This window comes from Aethalodelphis obliquidens, unplaced genomic scaffold (assembly GCF_003676395.1).
Source record: "Aethalodelphis obliquidens isolate GAN/ISIS:26980383/991018 unplaced genomic scaffold, ASM367639v1 scaffold1, whole genome shotgun sequence".
Classification (NCBI taxonomy): domain Eukaryota; kingdom Metazoa; phylum Chordata; class Mammalia; order Artiodactyla; family Delphinidae; genus Aethalodelphis; species Aethalodelphis obliquidens.
In genome coordinates this window covers 69,220,670-69,244,928 of record NW_020837945.1, presented here as the reverse complement: position 1 = coordinate 69,244,928, position 24,259 = coordinate 69,220,670, and the positions used below count along the sequence as shown (strand labels likewise).

Below are 24,259 nucleotides of genomic sequence, written 5' to 3'. Positions count from 1 at the left end.
GTATGGTTTCAGTGTTAATTCCCTGATTTTGATCATTATAATTTGGTTATATGAGAGAGTGACCTTGTCCTTAGGAAATAATTAGAAATAAATATTTTTTTATAAATTTATTTTATTTATGTTTGGCTGCGTTGGGTCTTCGTTGCTGCGCACGAGCTTTCTCTAGTTGCAGCGAGCAGGGGCTACTCTACATTGCAGCGCGCGGGCTTCTCATTGTGCTGGCTTCTCTTGTTGTGGAGCACGGGCTCTAGGCACGTGGGCTTCAGTAGTTGTGGCACAAGGGCTTAGTTGCTCCCTGGCATGTGGGATCCTCCCGGACCAGGGATCGAACCCATGTCCCCTGCATTGGCAGGCGACTACCCAACCACTGCTCCACCAGGGAAGTCCCAGGAGTAAATATTTAAATATAAAGTGGTATCATGTCTGTAACTTAATCTGAAATGGTTCAGACAAAACGTAATTATATACTTTTTTTTGAGAGAGAACATGGCAGGTGTAGTAAAATGTCAGCAGTTCGGGAATCTTGGTAACATGTATACAATTATTTGTACTATTATTTCAAAATAAAGAATACAAAATAAATTTGAAGGAAATGTGCCAGTGTGATACTGTTACAGGGTGCTTTATTTTGGTTAATTTTCTCTACCTGGTTTTCTGTAATATAACCTAATGTGTGTGTTTTTTGGAGAAATGCTGTATATAATCTTACAATTATGCCATTATTTATCTCAGATAGTATACTAATTTTAATTTTGAAAGATAATTATTGTGGTAGTTGTTTTTAGACCTAGAGCACAATGGTTTGGCTTTTTATTGTGGTCTTGGCCAGGACACCGACATAGATATTGTGAAAGGAAAGATCCTGAGGGGGTCATGCAGGGGCCAGTGGAGCTATGTTACATGGGATCTTACTTCCGCCAGTGTTGGTTCTCACTGCTGGCTTTATGACTCCATCATATTCGAAGTTATCTTAAGGAGAAGTAAAACTTTTTATCAACCCAATTTAAAAAAATGTATTCTCAGTAGCATTCTTAGAAGGAGAGTGTACATATTCAAGCAAATAATAGAATATTGTATAACTCCAGAAAGTTTAATAGTTAGTGCTCAAAGCTGTCTTGGAATGAAATATGTAAACATGTCAAGAAAAATCCTAAGTGTAACTGCCAACAGTGACTACACCTGGAGGCTAGAATGAGGGAGTGAGTAGGGAATTTAATTGTGTCTTTTAAAAGTTATATTTTGAATAGAGATTATATGATATAAAGTTTTTAAGATATAAAAAGGTATACCATGGAAAGTCTCCCTTCTTGCTCTGTCTCCCAGATTGTTTCCCTCCCCAGAGGCAACTACAATTAACTATTTCTTTTGTAACTCTCAAGGTATTGGATATATGTAGAAGCAAATTTTTTTCTTTATTCTACACAAAAGGTAGCCCACCTAAGGTATTTTTTAAATCAAAAATTAAAAAAGCAACATATGTGTTTAAAAAGAAAGATTGAGAGAATGAGATATAGATAAAGAGGAATGGTAGAGTTTTCATGTGCTAGTCTTGTCAGGCATTCTAAAGAACATGGATAAATAAAATCAGAGTTATGGACTCTGCCCTGTATCTTTAATTAACTTGTATGTTTTGAAGAACTGGGGAATGTAAAACATGTTCAGCGGTTGAGTATAGTCCAAACTTACTATAGTAGATACTTCTGATTAAAATAATATCTCAACTTCATTTTCAGCTTAAATAGACTTAAGACACAAATGTATGTGTTGTTTGCTTGACATTCTATATAGAACAAATTATAAGAGTTCAGTTGTAATTGTGGGTTTTATTAAAAATAGCATGGTTACATACATAAAATGGAGTATTGGGGCTTCCCTGGTGGCGCAGTGGTTGAGAGTCTGCCTGCCGATGCAGGGGACACGGGTTCGTGCTTGGGTCTGGGAATATCCCATATGCCGCGGAGCGGCTGGACCCGTGAGCCATGGCTGCTGAGCCTGCGCGTCCGGAGCCTGTGCTCCGCAACGGGAGAGGCCGCAAAAGTGAGAGCCCCGCGTACCGCAAAAAAAAAAAAAAAAAAAAAAGGAGTATTATTCAGCCTTAATAAGGAAGGAAATTTTGTACATGTTACAATATGAAGATATTGTGCTAAGCAAAATAAGCCAGTCACAAAAGTACAAATAGTGTATGATTACATTTATATGAACTTCCCAGAATAGCCAATTAATAGCAACAGAAAGTAGAAGGGTGTTTACCAGGAGCTTAGGGGAGGAGGGGATGAGACGTTAATGATTAATGGGTACAGAATTTCAGTTTGGGAAGATGAAAAAGTTCTGGAGATGGATGGTGGTGTTGGTTGCTCAGCAATGTGAATGTATTTAATGCCACAGAACTGTATACTTTAAAATGGCTAAAATGGTACATTTTATTTTGTGTATGTTTTACCACAGTAAAAAAGGGAACGGAAACAATGAATAACATTTCAGGTTTTGTCCAAATAGCATACTGAGAATGTAATAGAAAAAATATTTGTATATATACTACAATATAATGCATTATGTCATAGGTATTATCTTCAGGAAAGCACACTGGACCTGCTAAATTAACAAATGGAAAGAAAGGGTAAGTACGTAAAGAAGTTTACAACTTCAGGAAATCTCAAGAGATTTTCAAGTGTTTGGGCTAGACTAAATTTTTCCTACCCTAGAGAACTAAATGGGGCTCTACCTTCACAAAAGTCTGTGGAGGGACTTTTCATATCTTACCCATGTTGATCATTTTAGTCTTTACAATCTTCATAAAGTCCTGCATAAATCCATCTTTTACATGGACAAACTTTCTTATCCAACCTTCACTGGAAAGAGAATGTCTATTTATAATATATTTTGGGAAAACAACTTTTTTGTCATATGTAAAGATATTAACAAACTTGTTTTCTAGGACCCATTTGAGAAAGATATCTCGTCTTAATGCAGATTCTGGCTATCCCACTCATTCTGATTCAGAAAGTCAGGTAAGATTAAACTGAATAGATACAATATATGCTATTTTAATTAGTTTTCAGGTAAAAGCTAAGAAGTGGGAATAAAAATTCAAAAGTAAAGTATTCATTGCTCTAATGAAGACTTTTTACTTTAAAACAAGTCTGCTACCAATAATAAATTGCTTCTAAATAGGGAAATTTTTAAATTACAGAATTTTTTTTTCCTGCATTAAAATTTTGTGTACAAATTTCTAAATGACTTTCTCTTTGCAGACTGAGACTGTACAAGGGCTTGATGGTTGTGCTGCTTTGCTGCGGGACATTTTGAGAAATGAAGATTCAGGTTTTATTTTTTAAATGCTTCTTTGCTGATCACCTTTTCTCAATTAAGTAGTTCTTTTAATGCTAATGAATTTTTGTTTTAATTAATAGTAGGTTCAGAAATAGCATATTCAGAAAACAGATATAACCCCAGACCTGTAGAAAGCAAACGATATGGATCTAAAAAGAAAGGACATGAAAAACATACTGTACCTTCTGTAGTCTGGAAGGAAATTTGTAAGTATTTTTTTCTCTTATTTATTTAAATATAATACTTAATTCTGGGGGTTTTGATAAATTATTGGGATTATGCAGTTGGATTCATTTTAATAACATTGGTTATTCAGGTGTGTGTGTGTGCTTGTGCTTTTTTTTCCCTCTGTTCAGCTTCTAATCACTGAGTAGTTACTTTTCCAAGAAGAAAAGTAGGAAAAAAAGTGGCTAGGTTTGTAGGAGGAAAGGTTCAAACTCACTTTGACATTTGGGAGGTATATAGAGTTATCTTTGTTCTCCCTGCCCCTTGTTTTCATAGATATTCACAAATTGGTTGGGTTTCATGTGTATATTTATTGTTTTAAAAATACTTTATGTATATATATATATATATATATATATATTTTAAGTAGGTTCAATAGCTCAATTTTTGAGCTGTACAGTTAGAAGACATGGTAATAGGAAGGTAAAATTCCAAGTTGGATAAGATATGTAAGGAAAGAAGGCCTGCCACTGACTGATGGTGACTCTGGCCAAGGATGTTTTATACCCTCACAGTTAATCTTGCTGACTTAATTAAGTGTAATAATTCAGCAAGCAGTTTAGAATAATCAAGTTTTGATTATGTTGTTCCATAGAGGCCTGTAGAACAAGATAGCCCAAAATGGAAATGAAAAAGTCCATAATGGGGCTTCCATGGTGGCGCAGTGGTTAAGGGTTCAATCTCTGGTCCAGGAAGATCCCACATGCCATGGAGCAACTAAGCCTGTGTGCCACAGCTACTGAGCCTGTGCTCTAGAGCCTGCGAGCCACAACTACTGAAGCCCGTGCGCCTAGAGCCCATGCTCCGAAACAAGAGAAGCCACCACAACGAGAAGCCCTCGCACCGCAACTAAGAGTAGCCCTCACTCATTGCAACTAGAGAAAGCCCACATGCAGCAACGAAGACCCAACACAGCCAAAATTAAATAAATAAATTTATTTAAAAAGAAAAAATAAAAGTCCACAATGGGAATTCAGATGGTCAAGAATGGAACCAGCTAGTTCCACAGTTCAGGTGGGCCAAAAATGTTAACACAGCAGTGCACGCTTAGATTCAGCTTAGGCAAGGAGTGAAGTCTAGAAAATTATCTACAGCAATAGCCCTGGGTATTAAGAGATCAGGATCCAGGCAAAGAGGCTGAGAAAACGAGGGCAGAACATTCATAGGACTAGAGGTTGATGTTGCAGGTGGTCCTGAGTCAGAGAACTAAGGCAGAGGAAACAACTTACTAACCTATCTTGGAGGCCAGTCACATTTAGCCTCGTATTGTCTTGACCTGCTCTGCTCAAGATGGCAGTCTGTAGCCAAATGTGGCCATTGAACATTCCAAGTATGGCTAGTACAACCAAGGAGCTGAATTGTAAATGTTATTTAATTTTACTTAAATTTAATTTTAATTTGAAAACTGGTACTTGATCCAGTTATTAGAAAACTTTTAAGTATGTTTGGAATAACAGGTACATGAATCTACTTTTTTCAACTGTAAATTTTATTAAATCTAATACAGATCAAGGATTTCTGATGAAAATTTACCATCCAGATTGAGATGTGCTTAATAGTAAAATACACAGTATGCTTAGAATATTTAACGCAAAAAATAACTTAATGTTAATTACTTATTGAAATATTAATATTTTGGCTATATTGATTTGAATAAAACATGAAAATTAATTTTACCCATTTTTAATTTTTTTAATATTGCTACTGGAAAATTTAAAGTTGCATATATGGTTTACATTATATTTCTATTGGACAACATTGGTCTAAACCAGGGTCAGCATACTACAGCCAGTTTTGCTTTATAAATAATGTTTAGTCATTTATTTTGTAAATAAAGTTTTATCAGAGCACAGCCATACTAATTCATTTATGTATTTTCTTCTTTTTTTTTAAGTATTATTATTATATTTTTTTGGCTGCATTGCGTCTTAGTTGCGGCACACTGGATCTTCATTGAGACACGTGGGATCTTTTGTTGTGACCCACGGGTTCTTCATTGTGGTGCACAGGCTTCTCTCTGGTTGTGGTGTGCAGGTTTTCTCTCTCTACTTGTGGCACGTGGGCTCCAGGGTGCGTGGGCTCTGTAGTTTGCAGCACGTGGGCTCTCTCCTTGAGGTGCTCAAGCTCAGCAGTTGTGGCGCACAGGTTCAGTTGCCCAGCGGCATGTGGGATCTTAGTTCCTCGACCAGGGATCGAACCCGTGTCGCCTGCATTGGAAGGCGGATTCTTTACCATGGACCACCAGGGAAGTCCCTCATTTATGTATTTTCTATGGCTACTTTTGTGCTGCAGTGGCAGAGTTGAGTAGTTGTGACAGAGACAGTCAGCCCTGCTAAACGTAATATGTTTATTCTCTAGCCTTTTAAGAAAAAGTGTGCTAACCCCTGGTCTAATTCTTAAAGTAGAAGCCCATTTTGGGGGCCCAGTGGACAAAGAAAGGAGTGGTAGCGCCATCTACCTATTCCTCCAGTCTCTTACTTTTTTTTCTCAAGGCAGGTTATTTTTTGTCCAGGGCTCCCTTTCTCAGGGAACTCTCATTTAGAGTGTACATGGCTGGCAATGGTGCCGTGGTAGCAACTTGTTGGATCCCAGCTTAGCTGTTTGTTATCAGAGTTCCAACAGAAAATAGATGGCTACACTCAAATTAAGATAATTCTAAGATGGTTTATTTACAAAGAAACTCATTACAAAGATGTGACTAGAGTATACGGAAACCACAGGGATTGTACTAGCCCAGTGCTAGCAGCAGGAACAGAGCTTTTATTATCCTTAGGCCTTAAGGAATGTGGTGAGGAAGAGGGTACTGGGACTCAAGAGATACTGTTGTGTAGAGTAGGCTGCCTTGAGAAGAGCAGTGACAAAGCCAGCCCAAGGTGGCCTCATAGAGAGGGAGTTGGGAATAAATACTTTGAATTCATGCTTCTTCCTTTCCATGATAATGCTGAGACTCCCATTGGATTGGACCCAACTGGAACCCTGTTGTATATCTGGTCTGGGATTTGATTTTCATTCTTACAACTAATAATTTAGCCTTACTGTGTCATGCATGTTGACAGGAGACACGAGACTCTGGGTCAGAGACAAAGGACTTTATTACTCATGCACAGCAGCATATTTGTCTTGGTTCTCCCTTGCTGCCATTTCCCACTGGGATGATAGGATGGACCCAGGTGGATACTGCACATGCTGTAGGTTTAAGCTTCAGCTGACGACCGCTGAGCTTGGGGAATCCACTGATTTTGTAGTAAGTAGTAAGCAAGCCTGTACTTGTCTCAGGGGGAAACATTACCTTATCCCTCAAAGTTGCTCAGTACAAACACAACCCTGAGAAATGGCCCAGGCAAAGAGCTTAGGTCAAGGCCTTACTTTTTTGGTAGACCCAGCAAAACATGTAGGAGCAGAAGAGACCCATGAAGGAATGTCTCTTAAAATGTAATCCATACAGATTAGCATCCGAGAGAGAGCAGAGCAGGGTGGAGACGGGTAGAAGACAGGTTTGGGGAAGCAAATGAGAGAGATCTAGCATTCTGGGCCCCTGGCATTAAATTCTTCTTTGGATTAGAGTCAGATCAGCAGTTCTGGCCCGTGATCAGGATATAATCTTATTGTCATTTCCCCTACACTTTCATCCTCGGAAAGACCTATATCCCATAGGACAGTCTCCTTTAGGGTTGCAGTATTAGAAGTGGTTCTCATTGACTTACTCCTAAGGTTGACTCTTCAGAAGCAGAAGCCTCTTTCCCTTTGCTTAAATTACTCTTTTTTAGTTTACCAAACTGTAGCACTGTCTAGAAAGGATCATCTTTTTTTTCTTTTTTGTGGTTAGCAGCTGTTAACCAGTACAAGGTTTTTGCTCTGTTGGCACAGTGCTCAAAATACACAAAAACCAAACTCAGCACTTGCTTTCTTTTCCATCTCTGCATAAGTGAGATAATCATAACTAGAACTTTAGGAATCTATTACAGCATGTTAACTGGTATCTATGTATCATTTTAACTTTAGCATACATTATCTTACTATTTGGTGTTAACTGTCTTCTGGGGCTTGGGCTCCTTACTTACTTTCTGTCTGGTACCTCCCTGATCACTGAGCGTCTGTGGAGTCACGCTCTCCCACCCCGTTGCATACTGGGAGGAAGGAGGCAGAAAGCCAGTTCCAGAAATGCGTTGAGAGCTTGCTTGAGGGTGCTCCTGACACTCAAAGAAAAAAGACATTTTTTTAATAAGCAACTTTTTACATTTTGATAACTGTGTTGAATGCTGTGGGCATGTGACCTACTTTCAGTATCATGTATATATTTCTGCCCTCACCTTGGGGAAATAAACTGCTACAGGCAGAATATTTTGAGCTTTGATTGCCCGTATCAAGGCCAGGTGTTCTTTCACATATTTCACATTATAATAGGCATCCAGCAGCTCTTATCCGCAGTAGATGTCTGTTCTGTATTTGGGTGGCAGGAATTATCTTACCTGTCAGACAGTGCTTGTACATCCAAGCAACAGTGCTGTACAGCAGCTAAAATTCAAGGACAGAGAAAGTTTTGTGGACTGAATAAATAGTTATCACCTGACACCAGTTAGGCATTGCTGTCCTAAGCTGTTTGGTAAAATGTTTATGTAGGGTGCTTTTTTATAGTGAACAAGAGCAAGAAAATATACTTCATTTGTATAGTAACAGGCTTATTTTGTTGTTGGTGGTGTTTTTTTTTTTTATTTTAAAATTGTGTATCCATTTATGGTTTTTAACTTGTCTTAGATAATTTGCTTTAAGATTTTGTCTCTTAAATACAGATATACAACATTCTCAGTAGAGTTTCACATAGAGTGAGTTAATAAAGGAGCAAAGTAAGTCATGTTAATTCTAAAGCTTTGAATTTTAAGAAGTGTTTGAGGTTTATTAATTTATGTTGGATGATGCCATCTGCTGGCAAAGGCATAATATTGTAGCTCCTCTTTATCAGAGATTGTGAAAACCATCCCTTGAAAAGTGAATGAGTGCCAGTGCTTGGGAACTATGAGTGTAAAATCTGAGAATTCCTCAAACCAGACAATTCTTATCTTATGGGACCAAAAGAAACCCAGGAGCAGAAGAGAGACCTAGGAATCAGGAGGAAAGGAAGAGTAATGTGCTGGATGGCCGTGGGCTGCCTGTGATCTCACCCTTCATCATTTTAGATTTCAAAGTTAAACTATTTTAGGAGGATGCTTTTCCATTTGATTTATTATAAAATTGTATTTCCACTAAGAAATAATTTTTTTTTACAGAAATGTTTATTAACCAATTTGTTGTAGCTCATATATTCAGGGAGTGAAGAATAATTGTTACTGCATGTCACCTCAGAGGGCACATGGTTAGAGATATTTTATTGATAGCAGTTGGGAAGATTTGTGAATATGAAATATTTATTTGTCCGTATTAAGACTTTGTAGCCATTTGGTAATAGATATAACATTTATTGAGTTCTCACTATGTGCTAGACATTGATACTTTACATGTGCTGTTTACTTTTCACAACAATCTTATGAAACAGATAATGCTCTTATCATCATTTTTCTGATGAGGAAGAGGAGGCCAAGAGAGGTTGAATAATTTGCCAAAAGTTATTCAGCTAGTAACTGTTAGAGCTCATATTCAGGCCAAGGAAGTATGTTCACAGCAATAGATTATCTCAAACGGAAGAGTATAGCCCAAGTCAAAATGGAAGCATCCAATATCTCCAACCATTTTCATAGTCAAATATTAATTTAGTAGTATTTTTCTATCTTTATTGGTTATAATATTTCATCTGCCTTTAACTTTTTGCTTTTACTTGTAAGTTTTATGCTTTTAGCAATGTTTTTATTTTCAATAAATGGTATATGTATTTGGGGAATTCCATACCATTTTAAAAAATTTAACTGTTTTTACTTTTTAAATAATTAAGGAGTAACTTTGATAAAGCAAGTGCATAAATCTCAATAAATTTTTGCATATGGGGTACACCCATATCACCCAGATGAAAATATAGAACATTTTCAGTACCCTACCAGGCTCCTACCCCTCAGTATTCTCACCACCACCTATCTCCTCATCCTTGAGTAACCACTTTTCTGACTTCTATCTCCATTGGATAGTTCTATTAGTTTTGAACTTCATGTAAATGCAGTTGTACACTATGTAGTCTTGTGTCTGACTCTCACACAACATCATATCTGTTAATTTCATATAGGTAGTTTGAGTATATCAGTAATTTGTTCTTTTCCATTGCTGTATAGTTTCAGATGACTATACCACAATTCATCCATTTCTACTATTCATGGCTATTTGGGTGTTTTCAGTTTTTGGCTACTGCAAATAAAGCTGTTGTGAGCATTCTCATACACATCTTTTAGTACAGGGGTCCCCAGTTCCTCCCCCCACGGCCTCTTAGGAACCGGGACGCACAGCAGGAGGTGAGCCACAGGTGAGCCAGCAAAGCTTCCTCTGCCGCTCACCATGGCTCCCCACCGCCCCCCACCGCCCCCCACCGCTCCCTCTGGCTCCCCATCACTCCCCATGGCTCGCATTACAGCCTGAACCATTCCCCCGCCCGCCCCGGTCTGTGGAAAAATTGTCTTCCACGAAACCGGTCCCTGGTGCCAAAAAGGATGGGGACCACTGTTTTAGTAGACATAAATACTCATTTCTGTTAGGTATATACCCAGAAGTGTAATTGCTATGTCATAGAATATATATTTAGCTTTGGTAAGCTTTTGCCAAAAGCTGTATATTTTTCTGAACTTACTTTGTACTCTGATAACCTATGATCTACCAAGAACACTCTCATTTCTATTAATAGTCTTTAAAAAAACATTTGGCAAGGGGATCTTATTAGACAAAGAAATAGATTTTGATAGTGATCTATAGAGTAGTGCTATGTAGAAAACTCTTGTTTTTCATGTATTAGTTTATTAATACCAGGTTTCTACTTTGTACTGCTTTGTACATAGATTAATACAAGACACTGTGGGAGAAAGTAATGAAGTATAAATACAGTCCTGCCTAAAGAATCTTATAGTTGAGTCAGGTAGACAAGAGAATGAAAGATAAGCAATATAGTACAATATGCAAGTGATATATGGTTTATATAGACAATATGTGCTCTGGGATGGTGGAGAGCAGTCACTAGACTAGAATGACTGGAAAAGGCTTCGTGGGAGAGAGAAGCCTTCAGATGAGCTTTGGTGACTAGGTAGAATTGAATTGGAAAGAATGGTTCATCATGAGTGATGTTTTGGGAAAGTGAGAAAAGCTTGTTTTAGGTGTCTAAAATGGCCCGACTGGAATGAAAAATTTCCTAGTTGAGAGTGTTGGGAAGATGGTTGGAAAAGTATGTCATGGTTAAGCTTTGGAGACTTTAAATGTCAGGTTAGGTTCTTGTCTGAGAGCCCAATGTGTAGATTAAATCTACTTTTATTCTCACTCTAAAAGCTCTGATTTATTTATCTTTATCATTATTATTATTATTGTCAAAGCATCAGAATTGTACAAGGTATCTGCCTTTTCTATTGCATTCCCCCTCTCAAGAGCATGAACTGGACAAGGAGCAAGGTGAAAGAGTTTTACTGGATTTTAGAGAGGAGTAACCCCCCTAAGAGAGGTCTTTATAATTGGAGAGATTTTATTAGTAGTGTTTAATAAAGATTTTAAAGACATAGTGTAGATGATTTTTGACTGGAGAACCTAATTCATTACTTACTTTAAAAAAATCATTTGAGGGCTTCCCTGGTGGCGCAGTGGTTGAGAGTCCGCCTGCCAATGCAGGGGGATACGGGTTCGTGCCCCGGTCCAGGAAGATCCCACATGCCGCGGAGCGGCTAGGCCTGTGAGCCATGGCCGCTGAGCCTGCATGTCCGGAGCCTGTGCTCCGCAACGGGAGAGGCCACAACAGTGAGAGGCCCGTGTACCGCAAAAAAAAAAAAAAAATCATTTGAGGTGATTTTCTTTAGGGGTGATAGCTACTTCTGAGAGTCCTTTTTTCCCTAATATCTTATGGTAAAGGTTTTTGAAGAATTGTATTTCAAGAACTTTTTTCCCTTCTTCACATTAGTATCTTCAGATAATAAGAAACAGATTCCTAATGATGCTTCTGCTGGAAGTGAAAGAGACTCATCAGATATACCACAAAATTGGTCACTACAAGATCATTATAGAATGTATTCACCCATAATATACCAAGCCCTCTGTGAGCATGTGCAGACTCAAATGTCACTGATGAATAACTTGGCTTCAAAGAACAACCCTAAAGGAATTCCTACTGCACCTTGCCACACTGTGTCTGGTTCTGGTTAGTATGAATGACGTTTTAAAAGGCATGATTATAAGCTCTAATTAAGTTGCCTGGTAATTGTATAAGCAGTCTGAGATGTGAATGACTTTTTTTTCCCTTTTCCCTTTTAGAATCTCAGGTATCTCCATATTCTAATTATAGCTTATCCACCTCTACCCCAGTCCAGTTACCTCAGCAACCACCCTGCCCTCCAGTGGTTCATTCTGTGAGTACAGTTTATATACTATATAAGTAGTAATTTGCTTTTAGAAATTGTCGTCTTGAGAGAAAATTGAATTTGCTGATTGTATCTTAATGCCCTAGGATGTAAAGACCAATTATTTTTTCAAGTTATTTTGTATTAGAAAAGTTTTACTTATTAATTGGGGGAGGGGGAAAGGGTGAAGTGGGAAAGGGAAAGAGATTACTTGAAAAAAGAAATCACCCATACCTACCACCCAGGCATAATTGCTGTTAACACGTTGATAGAGCATGTTCCAGTTATTTAATTCTCTGTGTAGGTTTTGTTTTCTGGTTTTAATTTGTTAAGTTAGTTTTCTTTTAAAAATATCATCATAATTAAATTTTATAACGTTTTATATACTGCTTTTTTCACTTAACACTTTATTGTAATTTACCTTTTTGAAATTTTTAATAAGTTGTTAATACTCTGTGTAGTGAATATACCATGGTCTGTGTGACTACTCACCTATGGTTAGACATTTAAGGAAGTTTTTACCACTATAACATTTCTCTAAATATATTTGTGCAAAAGCTTTTTCACCTTATTTTCTTACATTGTAATTTCCCAAAGTGGGATTTTGTTTAGTCCCAAAGTAGACTAATTTTTGATGTCTTTAAACCATGTGTGATATTTGTAAACGATCTATTTTAGTCATGGCTTTATAATGTTCCCATATTGCAGAGGCTTTAAAAAGCTAGAATATTGTGCTGAGGGGAAATTCAGTTTATTTACTGGTAATCTATAACTCTATCCTGCAAATGTCATCTTCTAACATTTTTCGTTTGAGTTTATTATAGTTAATGCCTACAAGTCAGTGCTCACATTTTTGAAGGCTTAACTTGTTTTTTTCTTTCTTTAGGAAGTTCAGACTGATGGTGACAACCAGTTTATATCACAAGGTAGAACAATTCCTGTGGACTGTACTGATGATGTTCTAAGGAATTCCTTCAGTACTAGTCTTGGAGTTCCATGTAGCCTGCCCCAAACTGACAAACCAGCTACTCCAACATTTCAGCAGCTGGGTCTTGCTAATGGAATTCTGCCACAACAAAGAGTTCCTAAGGAACCGGACCTACTAAAGGGTTTCCAAACATACACGAAACTGTTGGGTTCTCATCCAGACAGTCAGACTTGCTGCAGCCCCACCCTATTACAGCCAGATTTCTTGGCTATTAAAGAAGAAAAATATGTTAAAGAACAAATTGGAGAGGTTAGAAGTGAAAGAAAGGATTTAAACATACCCGTGCAAGATACAAGAATAAAGGATGTGCAGAATGCAAAAAATGTGAACCAGAGTGCTGAAAAAGTTAGAACTATCAAGTATTTGTTGGGAGAGCTCAAGGCCCTGGTAGCAGAACAAGGTAGATAAAGACTTTCTTTATAATTTTCTGTGGCACGTCATTTATTTTATTTTTTTTATAATTTTAGCATTAATTAATTAATTTTTTAAATTATTTTTTATGGCTGCATTGGGTCTTTCGTTGCTGTGCACAGGCTTCCTCTAGTTGCTGTGAGCAGGGGCTACTCTTTGTTGCAGCGTGTGGGCTTCTGACTGTAGTGGCTTCTCGTTGTGGAGCACGGGCTCTAGGCACACGGGCTTCAGTAGTTGTGGTGCGCATTCTCAGTAGTTGTGGCACGGGCCGTAGAGTGCAGGCTCAGTAGTTGTGGCACATGGGCTTAGTTGCTCCACGGCATGTGGAATCTTCCTGGACCAGGGATCAAACCATGTCCCCTGCATTGGCAGGCAGATTCTTAACCACTGCACCACCAGGAAAGTCCCTGTGGCATGTCATTTAAATTCAGAATAACTGACATGGAGTTTGTGATATTTTCCATAGAAATATGTCTTGTGCTAATGAGGAAATGAATTTTGTCTGTTTTATTCTTATTTTTTAGGTTTTGCTCCTCTTGTTTCCTGTGGATTTGAAATGTGCTAGGGAATATCAGTCTTTTACTTGAAAGTGTGTATTCATTCTGCTTGATTCAAAGGACCTTGAAAAGATTCAACCAGTTATAGAGATCAACTTTAAGGGGTTAGAGGACCCTAAACATGATTAACTCCCTAGAATAGAATGATAATTCTTTCCTATTTTAAAAAGGTGCAGAAAATTTCCTCTCATCATTTCTTTAATAACCAACTGTTATAATGTTTAACAAATCTCACTTTGAGAAGGAACCTAAAACTTTTTATGCCCTTTTAAATTCACTCTTGGGATTTTTTAATTAAATCAAGAAAAATGTCTTGGGTGGAGTTAAGAGACATTTGAGCCAGGTCATATTCATATGTTTTCATTATAGGTGTATATTCTAAATAATGACTTTCATTTGGAGTGAGTTACAGATTTGTCATCTAGAAAACACAGTAATTAATTGTGGAAGCACTGATTGAATACCTAATATTTGCAGGCTGACAAAAAAAGTACCAAATGTTAAAATTTATCTAAAGGATTGTAGCACTGTTGATCCAGTGGTTTAATATATTAAAATCTCCTATGGTTTTAGACTTTAAGTTTGTTACTATTTTCCTAACCAAATACTTAATCATTGGCAACAATAATAATAGTAACAATATCATTTACTGAGCGCTTACTATGTGCCCAGCACTGTGCTAAGTGTTTTATATGCATGATCTCGTTTAATCCTCACAGCAACCCTATGAGGTACTGTTATTGTCCCCATTTTACAGATGAGGAAACTGAGGCTTGCAGAACAGTATTTCATTTAATCCTCTCAGCAACCCCATGAGGTATTGTTGTTATCTCCATTTAACTATGAAGAAACCTAGGCTTCAACAGTTAAGTAATTTGACTAAGGTACATTGCTAGAAAATGGTGGAGCCCAGGTCTCGGCCTCCAATGCTTACAAGTAAAACCCCTCTATGGAGGATTGGTAGAAGTCTGCTCTGTAATTGGGCACAGTTCTTTACTATGTGCATGTAAACATTCCATCAGGGTGTTAAAATACTCATGGAATTGAGTAAATTTTTGTAACTAGAATACACTTTACCTCTTTTGGATATCAGACAGTTAATATTATATTTATCAAATGTTTTCAGTTCACAGAAAATTTGAATAGAAATGAGGGGACAAAAATAAAAGGACAAAAGATCTAAAATCTACCTTCTCCCTGTGGCTGTTTGCCACCTCCCAAACCATCCACTCCCCACAATTAATAACAAAAATGATAACTGCTTTTGATGCTACATCAAATGAAGTGTAGCTGATTGTGTTAACCTACTTTATAAAATTAAATAATAAAATCTTATCTTAGTAGACCTTTCCTCAATGTGTTGCCAAATTGAATCACCTAAAGTGAGTTATTTGTTTATGCCAGGATCAAAGGTTGTATTATAAATGTTAATACTGTAATTAATTATAGGAAACCCTTTAGCAATTATAGGAGTCTAATATAGTCTTTTGGTAAATGTGAACTAGGAGATATATATAAACCATCTTCCTACTAGACATTTTAACTGAAAAAATCACTGATATAATTCTGTGACTTAAGATTAATCTTTAGTTTACTGAACTTAATGTCTTTAGAATTCTTTTCAGTAAGGAAATGCAGGTGGCAGGAAAGAGGAAAATAGGATTTGTATAATAAATTCATAAATGAGTTGAGTTTGTTTATAGCATGTATGTATATTTCTGAAATATTTTCTTTTTTAGTAATACATATGAATAATCTTATCCAAAAATAATTTATGATATTGTCTTTACTCATTTCTTCTGCCTTTTATAGAAGATTCAGAAATTCAGAGGTTGATTACAGAACTGGAGTTGTATATATCTCTGCTTCCAACAGTAAATGGAAACACAAATATTCAGGTTGAAATAGCACTGGCCATGCAACCACTAAGAAGTGAAAATGCTCATTTACGCAGGTAAGAATTGCTCTTTGAATTTTTTTGTCTCCATGCAAAGATGTCCTGTGGCCAGAACAAAAGTGCCTAATGATATATCTAGGGCTTCATAAGGAAAATAGATATATACTGTCTTACTGTGCTTCTACTTTTTCTTCCCTATTTTCCAAATATTGCTGGCATTCTCTAACTCTTCCGTTACTTCTGCCCACTAGTACATATTTTTTTACATCTGTTATCACTTGGTTGGTAGTGAATGGAGAGGAAAATGAACTACCTCAAGGTATTTATCAGGCCAGTCTAGGCCATACAGTAACAAACTCCAAAATCTCAATGGCATAGCACAGCAGAAGTTTATTTCTCCCTCACACCAAGACTAGCATGGGTCATCTGAGGCTATCCTGTGACTCAGGATTTAGGTTCCCTCCGTCTTAGGATCTACTATCTCAGTATATGTTATTTAGGAAAAAGAGAACATGGATATGGCAAACCAACTCTTACATGCCCTGGCCCAGAAGTATGATAGTCTCACTTCTACTTGTATTTTAAAGGCTAAAATGAGGAATATGGCCCTGCCTAATATAAAGATCTGGGACATGAAATTTTCTCGTACTTCCATATACTCCAAAGGAAAGGAGAACCTAATATGGGTGAACACCAGTCACCCCACTACATTCAGACATAGGAAAAAACTCATTTAAATTCTTAGATAATTTTTCTTTTGGCTATCTTAACTTATGTTGATATTATGGCCTTAATTTGTTTAGAAAAGATATAAACCAGAAATACAGAAATCACTTACACGTTATCAATAATATCTTAACTTTGAACATTTCGGTGGTGATCACCAAGGCCCCTGCTCCAGTATCTATCAGTACACTTTGCAGAGGATTGGAGGACACTTTCAGGTGCTTCTGCAGCACTGCAGTGTGTGAGTGTGCCCTGAGAGGGCATTATAGTTGCGTGAGCTATAGACATTGTATCAGATGGGAACTGCAAGGACCTGCATAATTTTAAAAAACTGGAAAGCAACAAAATAGGATTCCTGGTTGGAGGATAGCTTAAATTCATGGATCTGGAGCCTGCAAAGGCACGACACCTAGTGAGATTTACTCATTTAGGATTATTTCTCTAAAGGTCATTAGTCTTTAGATACTGTGGTATATGGTGGGGTTTCTGGTTTAAATTCTAATAATACTGTCTTTAGTCCTGACCTAAGGAATCCCTGTAATAGCATTAGTTTTTCAAAAGCAACACCAAGTATAAATAATAATAATGGTAATAGCCAATACTACTACTAACATTTATTGAATGTTTCTTATGTGCCAGGCCATAAGACATAATATAATATGTGCCATATATATGTCATCTCTTTAAATTCTTACAGCAGCTCTATGAGGTAGGTATTATGTTATTCTTATTCAGATGAGGAAACCAAGGCACAGAGAGGTTATGTAACTTAACCCAAGGTCACATACCTAAGATGTAACAGAGACAAGACTCAAACCTGGCTGGGCAGTTTGATTTTAGAGTGCATTGATCTTAATTTCTACGCTTCTGCATTGCTTCTGCTAGGAAGTAGAGACTAACTTATTTATGCTTCAGTATTTATGTGTATTTTGTGGAACAAAAGAACATACTGTAATCCATTTAAAATAAACACATATGTTTTTAAAGGTATGACTATCAAATAGTTTCTTAAACAAGCATACTAAAACTTAGTCTCCAGATATTATCTATTTTAACATTGTGACCATGGGAAATATCAGTAGTTGTTATTTATTTATATTCCTTAGAACATTTTAAACTTGCTTTAGGAGCTAATTTATAAGCCACTTAAGAAAATGAGACTTAATACTTTATTGGTCTCTGCTTGTTGTTAATTTTTTTTAAGGGTATTAGTTTAACGTCTCACCTAATTCTTCAGACTTGGCATCAAAGCTTTTTGGCTGTATCCTTAGAGGACAAAGATTGAATAGCATGCTACTGCCATTGTTTACCTGACCTTCTAAAATTGAAATTATTGAAAAATGAGGAATTTGTCAGATACTCTTTTTAGCAGAATGAGATTTCCAGCACAAGTATAGGAATTTTTTTGCCTCTTTGGTAATCTTTATTTGGAAAGAAACATCCATAATCTCCATTACAAGTGAAAGTTGGAATGCATAGGCTTACTCAAAAGTGTTTTTCAGCTTTTTCAATCAAAAAAAATTTTTCTTTCTTTTTTGGGCATTTTGAAACTTCCTGTTCCTTTATGGCCAGAAAACTAATCTTTAAGGACTTTCTTGGTGTTTATTGCCATCTTGTGGCTTAAAAAAAAATAGCTAGGTGCATTATTTCTTTGGCATTTGGGTCTGGGCAGTTTTTATGTGAGACTCCTGACACAGTGCTCAACATTTAGCCTTCCTGGTCCCTACCCATAAAATGTCTGTAGTGCCTTATTCACTGTGACCACCAAAAGGCCTGGCACGTTCCAAACTTTACTGGGTGAGGGCTGTGGGAGTTCCAGTTCAACTAGAGAGGGACTTTAATATTCAAAGGGCAACTTAGAATTCACGACCATTTCCTGATATTAGACTTAAATATGAGACCATTGTGTACCCACACAGAACAAAAGCTGAAGTGGATGTCAACAGGAGGAGCTGGAGTGTGGCCTTCAGTCTTTTGGCCTGATAATTTGACATATGGTAACATAATTCTTCCAGATGGAAGTTACTAGAGGAAGAATAGATAGTTTGCTTTTATTTCACTTTTTATTTTTAGCTTTTTATTTAGTTTTTGAATTTTATTTAATTTATTTTTTTATACAGCATATTCTTATTAGTTATCTACTTTATACATATTAGTGTATATATGTCTATCCCAATCTCCCAATTCATCACACCATGACCACCACCCCCTGCCACTTTCCCCCCTTGGTGTCCATACGTTTGTGCTCTACATCTGTGTCTCTATTTCTGCCCTGCAAACCAGTTCATCTGTACCATTTTTCTAGGTTCCACATATATGCATTAATACGCGATATTTGTTTTTCTTTTTCTGACTTACTTCACTCTATATGACAGTCTCTAGATCCATCCATATCTCTACACATGACCCAATTTCGTTCCTTTTTATGGCTGAGTAATATTCCATTGTATATATGTACCACATCTTCTTTATCCATTTGTCTGTCAATGGGCAATTAGGTTGCTTCCATGTCCTGGCTATTGTAAATAGCGCTGCAAGGAACATTGGGGTATATGTCTCTGTTTAATTTCTGGTTTTCTCTGGGTATATGCCCAGTAGTGGGATTGCTGGGTCATATGGTAATTCTACTTTTAGTTTTTTTGTTTGTTTTGTTTTTTGGTTTGTTTGTTTGTTTTTGCCATACGCAGGTTTCTCACTGTTGTGGCCTCTCCCGTTGCGGAGCACAGGTTCCGGACGTGTAGGCTCAGTGGCCATGGCTCACGGGCCTAGCCATTCCGCGACATGTGGGATCTTCCTGGACCGGGGCACGAACCCGTGTCCCCTGCATCAGCAGGCGGACTTCAACCACTGCGCCACCAGGGAAGCCCTATTTTTAGTTTTTAAGGAAACTCCATACTGTTCTCCATAGTAGCTGTATCAATTTACATTCCCACCAACAGTGCAAGAGGATTCCCTTTTCTCCACACCCTCTCCAGCATTTGTTTGTAGATTTTCTGATGATGTCCATTCTAACAGGTCTGAAGTGATACCTCATTGTAGTTTTGATTTGCATTTCTCTAATAATTAGTGATGTTGAGCAGCTTTTCATGTGCTTCTTGGCCATCTGTATGTCTTCTTTGGAGAAATGTCTATTTACGTCTTATGCCCATTTTTGGATTGGGTTGCTTGTTTCCTTAATATTGAGCTGCATGAGCTGTTTATATATTTTGGAGATTAATCCTTTGTCCATTGATTCATTTGCAAATATTTTCTCCCATTCTGAAGGTTGTCTTTTCATCTTGTTTGTAGTTTCCTTTGCTTTTCAAAAGCTTTTAAGTTTCATTAGCTCCCATTTGTTTATTTTTGTTATTTCCATTACTCTAGGAGGTGGATCAAAAAAGATCTTGCTGTGATTTATGTCAAAGAGTGTTCTTCCTATGTTTTCCTCTGAGAGTTTTATAGTATCCGGTATTACATTTAGGTCTCTAATCCATTTTGAGTTTATTTTTGTGTATGGTGTTTGGGAGTGTTCTAATTTCATTCTTTTACATGTAGCTGTCCAGTTTTCCCAGCACCACTTATTGAAGAGACTGTCTTTTCTCCATTGTATATGCTTGCCTCCTTTGTCATAGATTAGTTGACCATAGGTGTGTGGCTTTATCTCTGGGCTTTCTATCCTATTCCATTGATCTATATTTCTGTTTTGGTGCCAGTACTATATTGTCTTGATTATTATAACTTTGTAGTATAGTCTGAAGTCAGGGGGTCAGATTCCTCCAGCTCCCTTTTTTTCCGTCAAGACTGCTTTTGCTATTTTGGGTCTTCTGTGTCTACATTACAAATTTTAAGATTTTTTGTTCTAGTTCTGTAAAAAATGCTATTGGTAATTTGATAGGGATTGCATTGAATCTGTAGATTGCTTTGGGTAGTATACTCATTTTCACAATATTGATTCTTCCAATCCAAGAACATAGTATATCTCTCCATCTTTTGGTATCATCTTTAATTTCTTTCATCAGTGTCTTATACTTTTCTGAGTATAGGTCTTTTACCACCTTAGGTAGGTTTATTCCTAGGTATTTTATTCTTTTTGTTGCAGTGGTGAATGGGATTGTTTCCTTAATTTCTCTTTCTGATCTTTCATTGTTAGTGTATATGAATGCAAGAGATTTCTGCACATTAATTTTGTATCCTGCAACTTTACCAAATTCATTGATAAGCTATAGTAGTTTTCTGGTGGCATCTTTAGGATTCTCTATGTATACTATCATGTCATCTGCAAACAGTGACAGTTTGACTTCTTCTTTTCCAGTTTGTATTCCTTTATTTCTTTTTCTTCTCTAATTGCCGTGACTAGGACTTCCAAAGCTATGTTGAATGATAGTGATGAGAGTGGACATCCTTGTCTTGTTCCTGATCTTAGAGGAAATGGTTTCAGTTTTTCACCATTGAGAATGATGTTTGCTTTGGGTTTGTCGTGTATGGCCTTTATTATGTTGAGGTAGGTTCCCTCTATGCCCACTTTCTGGAGAGTTTTTATCATAAATGGGTGTTGAATTTTGTCAAAAGCTTTTTCTGCATCTATTGAAATGATCATATGGTTTTTATTCTTCAATTTGTTAATATGGTGTATCACATTGACTGATTTGCGTATATTGAAGAATCCTTGCATCCCTGGTATAAATCCCACTTGATCATGGTGTATGATCCTTTTAATGTGCTGTTGGATTCTGTTTGCTAGTATTTTGTTGAAGATTTTGGCGTCTATATTCATCAGTGATATTGGTCTGTCATTTTCTTTTTTTGTAGAATCTTTGTCTGGTTTTGGTATCAGGGTGATGGTGGCCTCATAGAATGAGTTTGGAAGTGTTCCTTCCTCTGCAGTTTTTTGGATGAGTTTGTGAAGGATGGGTGTTAGCTCTTCTCTAAATGATTGATAAAATTCACCTGTGAAGCCATCTGGTCCTGGACTTCTGTTTGTTGGAAGATTTTTAATCACAGTTTCAATTTCATTATTTGTGATTTGTCTGTTCATATTTTCTATTTCTTCCTGGTTCAGTCTTGGAAGGTTATAGCTTTCTAAGAATTTGTCCATTTCTTCCAGGTTGTCCATTTTATTGGCATAGAGTTGCTTGTAGTAGTCTCTTAGCATGCTTTGTATTTCTGCAGTGTCTGTTGTAACTTCTCCTTTTTCATTTCTAATTTTATTGATTTGAGTCCTCTCCCTTGTTTTCTTGATGAATCTGGCTAATGGTTTATCAATATTGTTTATCTTCTCAAAGAACTAGCTTTTAGTTTTATTGATCTTTGCTATTGTAGTCTTTGTTTCTATTTCATTTATTTCTGCTCAGATCTTTATGATTTCTTTCCTTCTGCTAACTTAGGGCTTTGTTTGTTCTTCTTTCTCTAGTTTAGTTGTATGGTTAGATTGTTTATTTGAGATGTTTGTTGTTTCTTGAGGTAGGATTGTATTGCTATAAACCTGCCTCTTAGAACAGCTTTTGCTGCATCCCATAGGTTTTGGCTCGTGATGTTTTCATTGTCAGTTATCTCTAGGTATTTTTTTTATTTCCTCTTTGATTTCTTCACTGATCTCTTGGTTATTTAGTAATGTATTGTTTAGCCTCCATGTGTTTGTGTTTTTCCCCCGTAATTGATTTCTAATCTCATAGCGTTGTGGTCAGAAAAGAGGCTTGATATGATTTGAATTTTCTTAAATTTACCGAGGCTTGATTTGTTACGCAAGATGTGATCTATCCTGGAGAATGTTCTGTGCGCATTTGAGAAGAAAGTGTAATATGCTGTTTTTGGATGGAATGTCCTATAAATATCAATTAAATCTATCTGGTCTATTGTGTCATTTAAAGCTTGTGTTTCCTTATTAATTTTTTGTTTGGATGATCTGTCCATTGGTGTAAGTGCGGTGTTAAAGTCCCCCACTGTTGTGTTACTGTCGATTTCCTCTTTTAGAGCTGTTAGCAGTTGCCTTATGTATTCAGGTGCTCCTATGTTGGGAGCATATATATTTATAATTGTTATATCTTCTTCTTGGATTGATCCCTTGATCATTACGTAGTGTCCTTCCTTGTCTCTTGTAACATTCTTTATTTTAAAGTCTATTTTATCTGATATGAGTATTGCTACTCCAGCTTTCTTTTGATTTCCATTTGCATGGAATATCTTTTTCCATCCTGTCACTTTCAATCTGTATGTGTCCCTACGTCTGAAGTGGGTCTCTTGTAGACAGCGTATAGATGGTTCTTGTTTTTGTATCCATTCAGCAAGTCTGTGTCTTTTGGTTGGAGCATTTTATCCATTTACCTTTAAGGTAATTATCAATATTTATGTTCCTGTTACCATTTTCTTAATTGTTTTGGGTTTGTTTTTGTAGGTCCTTTTCTTCTCTTGTGTTTCCCACTGAGAGAATTTCCTTCAACATTTGTTGTAGAGCTGGTTTTGTGGTGCTGAATTCTCTTAACTTTTGCTTGTCTGTAAAGCTTTTTATTTCTCCACCGAATCTGAATGAGATCTTTGCCCGGTACAGTAATCTTGGTTGTAGGTTCTTCTCTTTCATCACTTTAAATATGTCATGCCACTCCCTTCTGGCTTGTAGAGTTTCTGCTGAGAAATCAGCTGTTAACCTTATGAGAGTTCCATTGTATGTTATTTGTCGTTTTTTCCTTGTTGTTTTCAGTAATTTTTCTTTGTCTTTAATTTTTGTCAATTTCATTACTTTGTGTCTTGGCGTCTTTCTCCTTGGGTTTATCCTGCTTGGGACTCTCTGCGCGTCCTAGACTTGGGTGGCTATTTCCTTTCCCATTTTAGGGAAGTTTTCGACTATAATGTCCTCAAATATTTTTTCAGGTCCTTTCTCTCTCTCTTCTCCTTCTGCGACCCCTATAATGTGAATGTTGTTACATTTAATGTTGTGCCAGAGGTCTCTTAGGCAGTCTTCATTTCTTTTCATTCTTTTTTCTTTATTCTCTTCTGTGGCAGTGAATTCCACCATTCTGTCTTCCAGGTCACTTATCCATTCTTCTGCCTCAGTTATTCTGCTATTGATTCCTTCTAGTGTAGTTTTCATTTCAGTTATTGTATTGTTCATCTCTGTTTGTTTGTTCTTTAATTCTTCTAGGTCTTTGTTAAACATTTCTTGCATCTTCTTAATCTTTGCCTCCATTCTTTTTCCGTGGTCCTGGATCATCTTTGTTATTATTATTCTGAATTCTTTTTCGTTAAGGTTGCCTATCTCCACTTCATTTAGTTGTTTTTCTGGGGTTTTATCTTGTTCCTTCACCTGGTACATAGCCCTCTGTCTTTTCATCTTGTCTATCTTTCTATGAATGTGGTTTCTGTTCCACAGGCTGCAGGATTGTAGTTCGTCTTGCTTCTGCTGTCTGCCCTCTGGTGGATGAGGCTATCTGAAAGGCTTGTGCAAGTTTCCTGATGGAAGGGACTGGTGGTGGGTAGTTGGCTGTTGCTCTGGTAGGCAGAGCTAAGTAAAACTTTAATCCTCTTGTCTGCTAATGGGTGGGGCTGAGTCACCTCCCTGTTGGTTGTTTGGCCTGAGGCGACCCAACACTGGAGCCTACCCGGGCTCTTTGGTGGGGCTAATGGTGGACTCTGGGAGGGCTCATGCCAA

General features: G+C 37.1%; 1 protein-coding gene across 5 annotated transcripts in view; it reads left to right on the top strand.

Annotated features, from left to right (window-relative positions):
* CCDC14 (coiled-coil domain containing 14) overlaps positions 1–24,259 on the top strand; it is a 44,718-nt gene that overhangs the window by 4,532 nt on the left and 15,927 nt on the right. For 4 of the 5 annotated variants that reach the window (XR_003432843.1, XM_027106785.1, XM_027106776.1 and 1 more), the window contains exons 2-9: positions 2,562–2,617; positions 2,936–3,008; positions 3,252–3,321; positions 3,411–3,536; positions 11,624–11,860; positions 11,974–12,068; positions 12,946–13,447; positions 15,828–15,969. Coding sequence is in view for 4 of the 5 variants with exons in the window: in XM_027106776.1 (XP_026962577.1) it covers positions 2,562–2,617; positions 2,936–3,008; positions 3,252–3,321; positions 3,411–3,536; positions 11,624–11,860; positions 11,974–12,068; positions 12,946–13,447; positions 15,828–15,969 (1,301 nt within the window). In the remaining variant the exon portion in view is untranslated. The remainder of the gene's footprint in view (positions 1–2,561; positions 2,618–2,935; positions 3,009–3,251; positions 3,322–3,410; positions 3,537–11,623; positions 11,861–11,973; positions 12,069–12,945; positions 13,448–15,827; positions 15,970–24,259) is intronic. The other variant, XM_027106768.1, reaches the window with a different exon arrangement.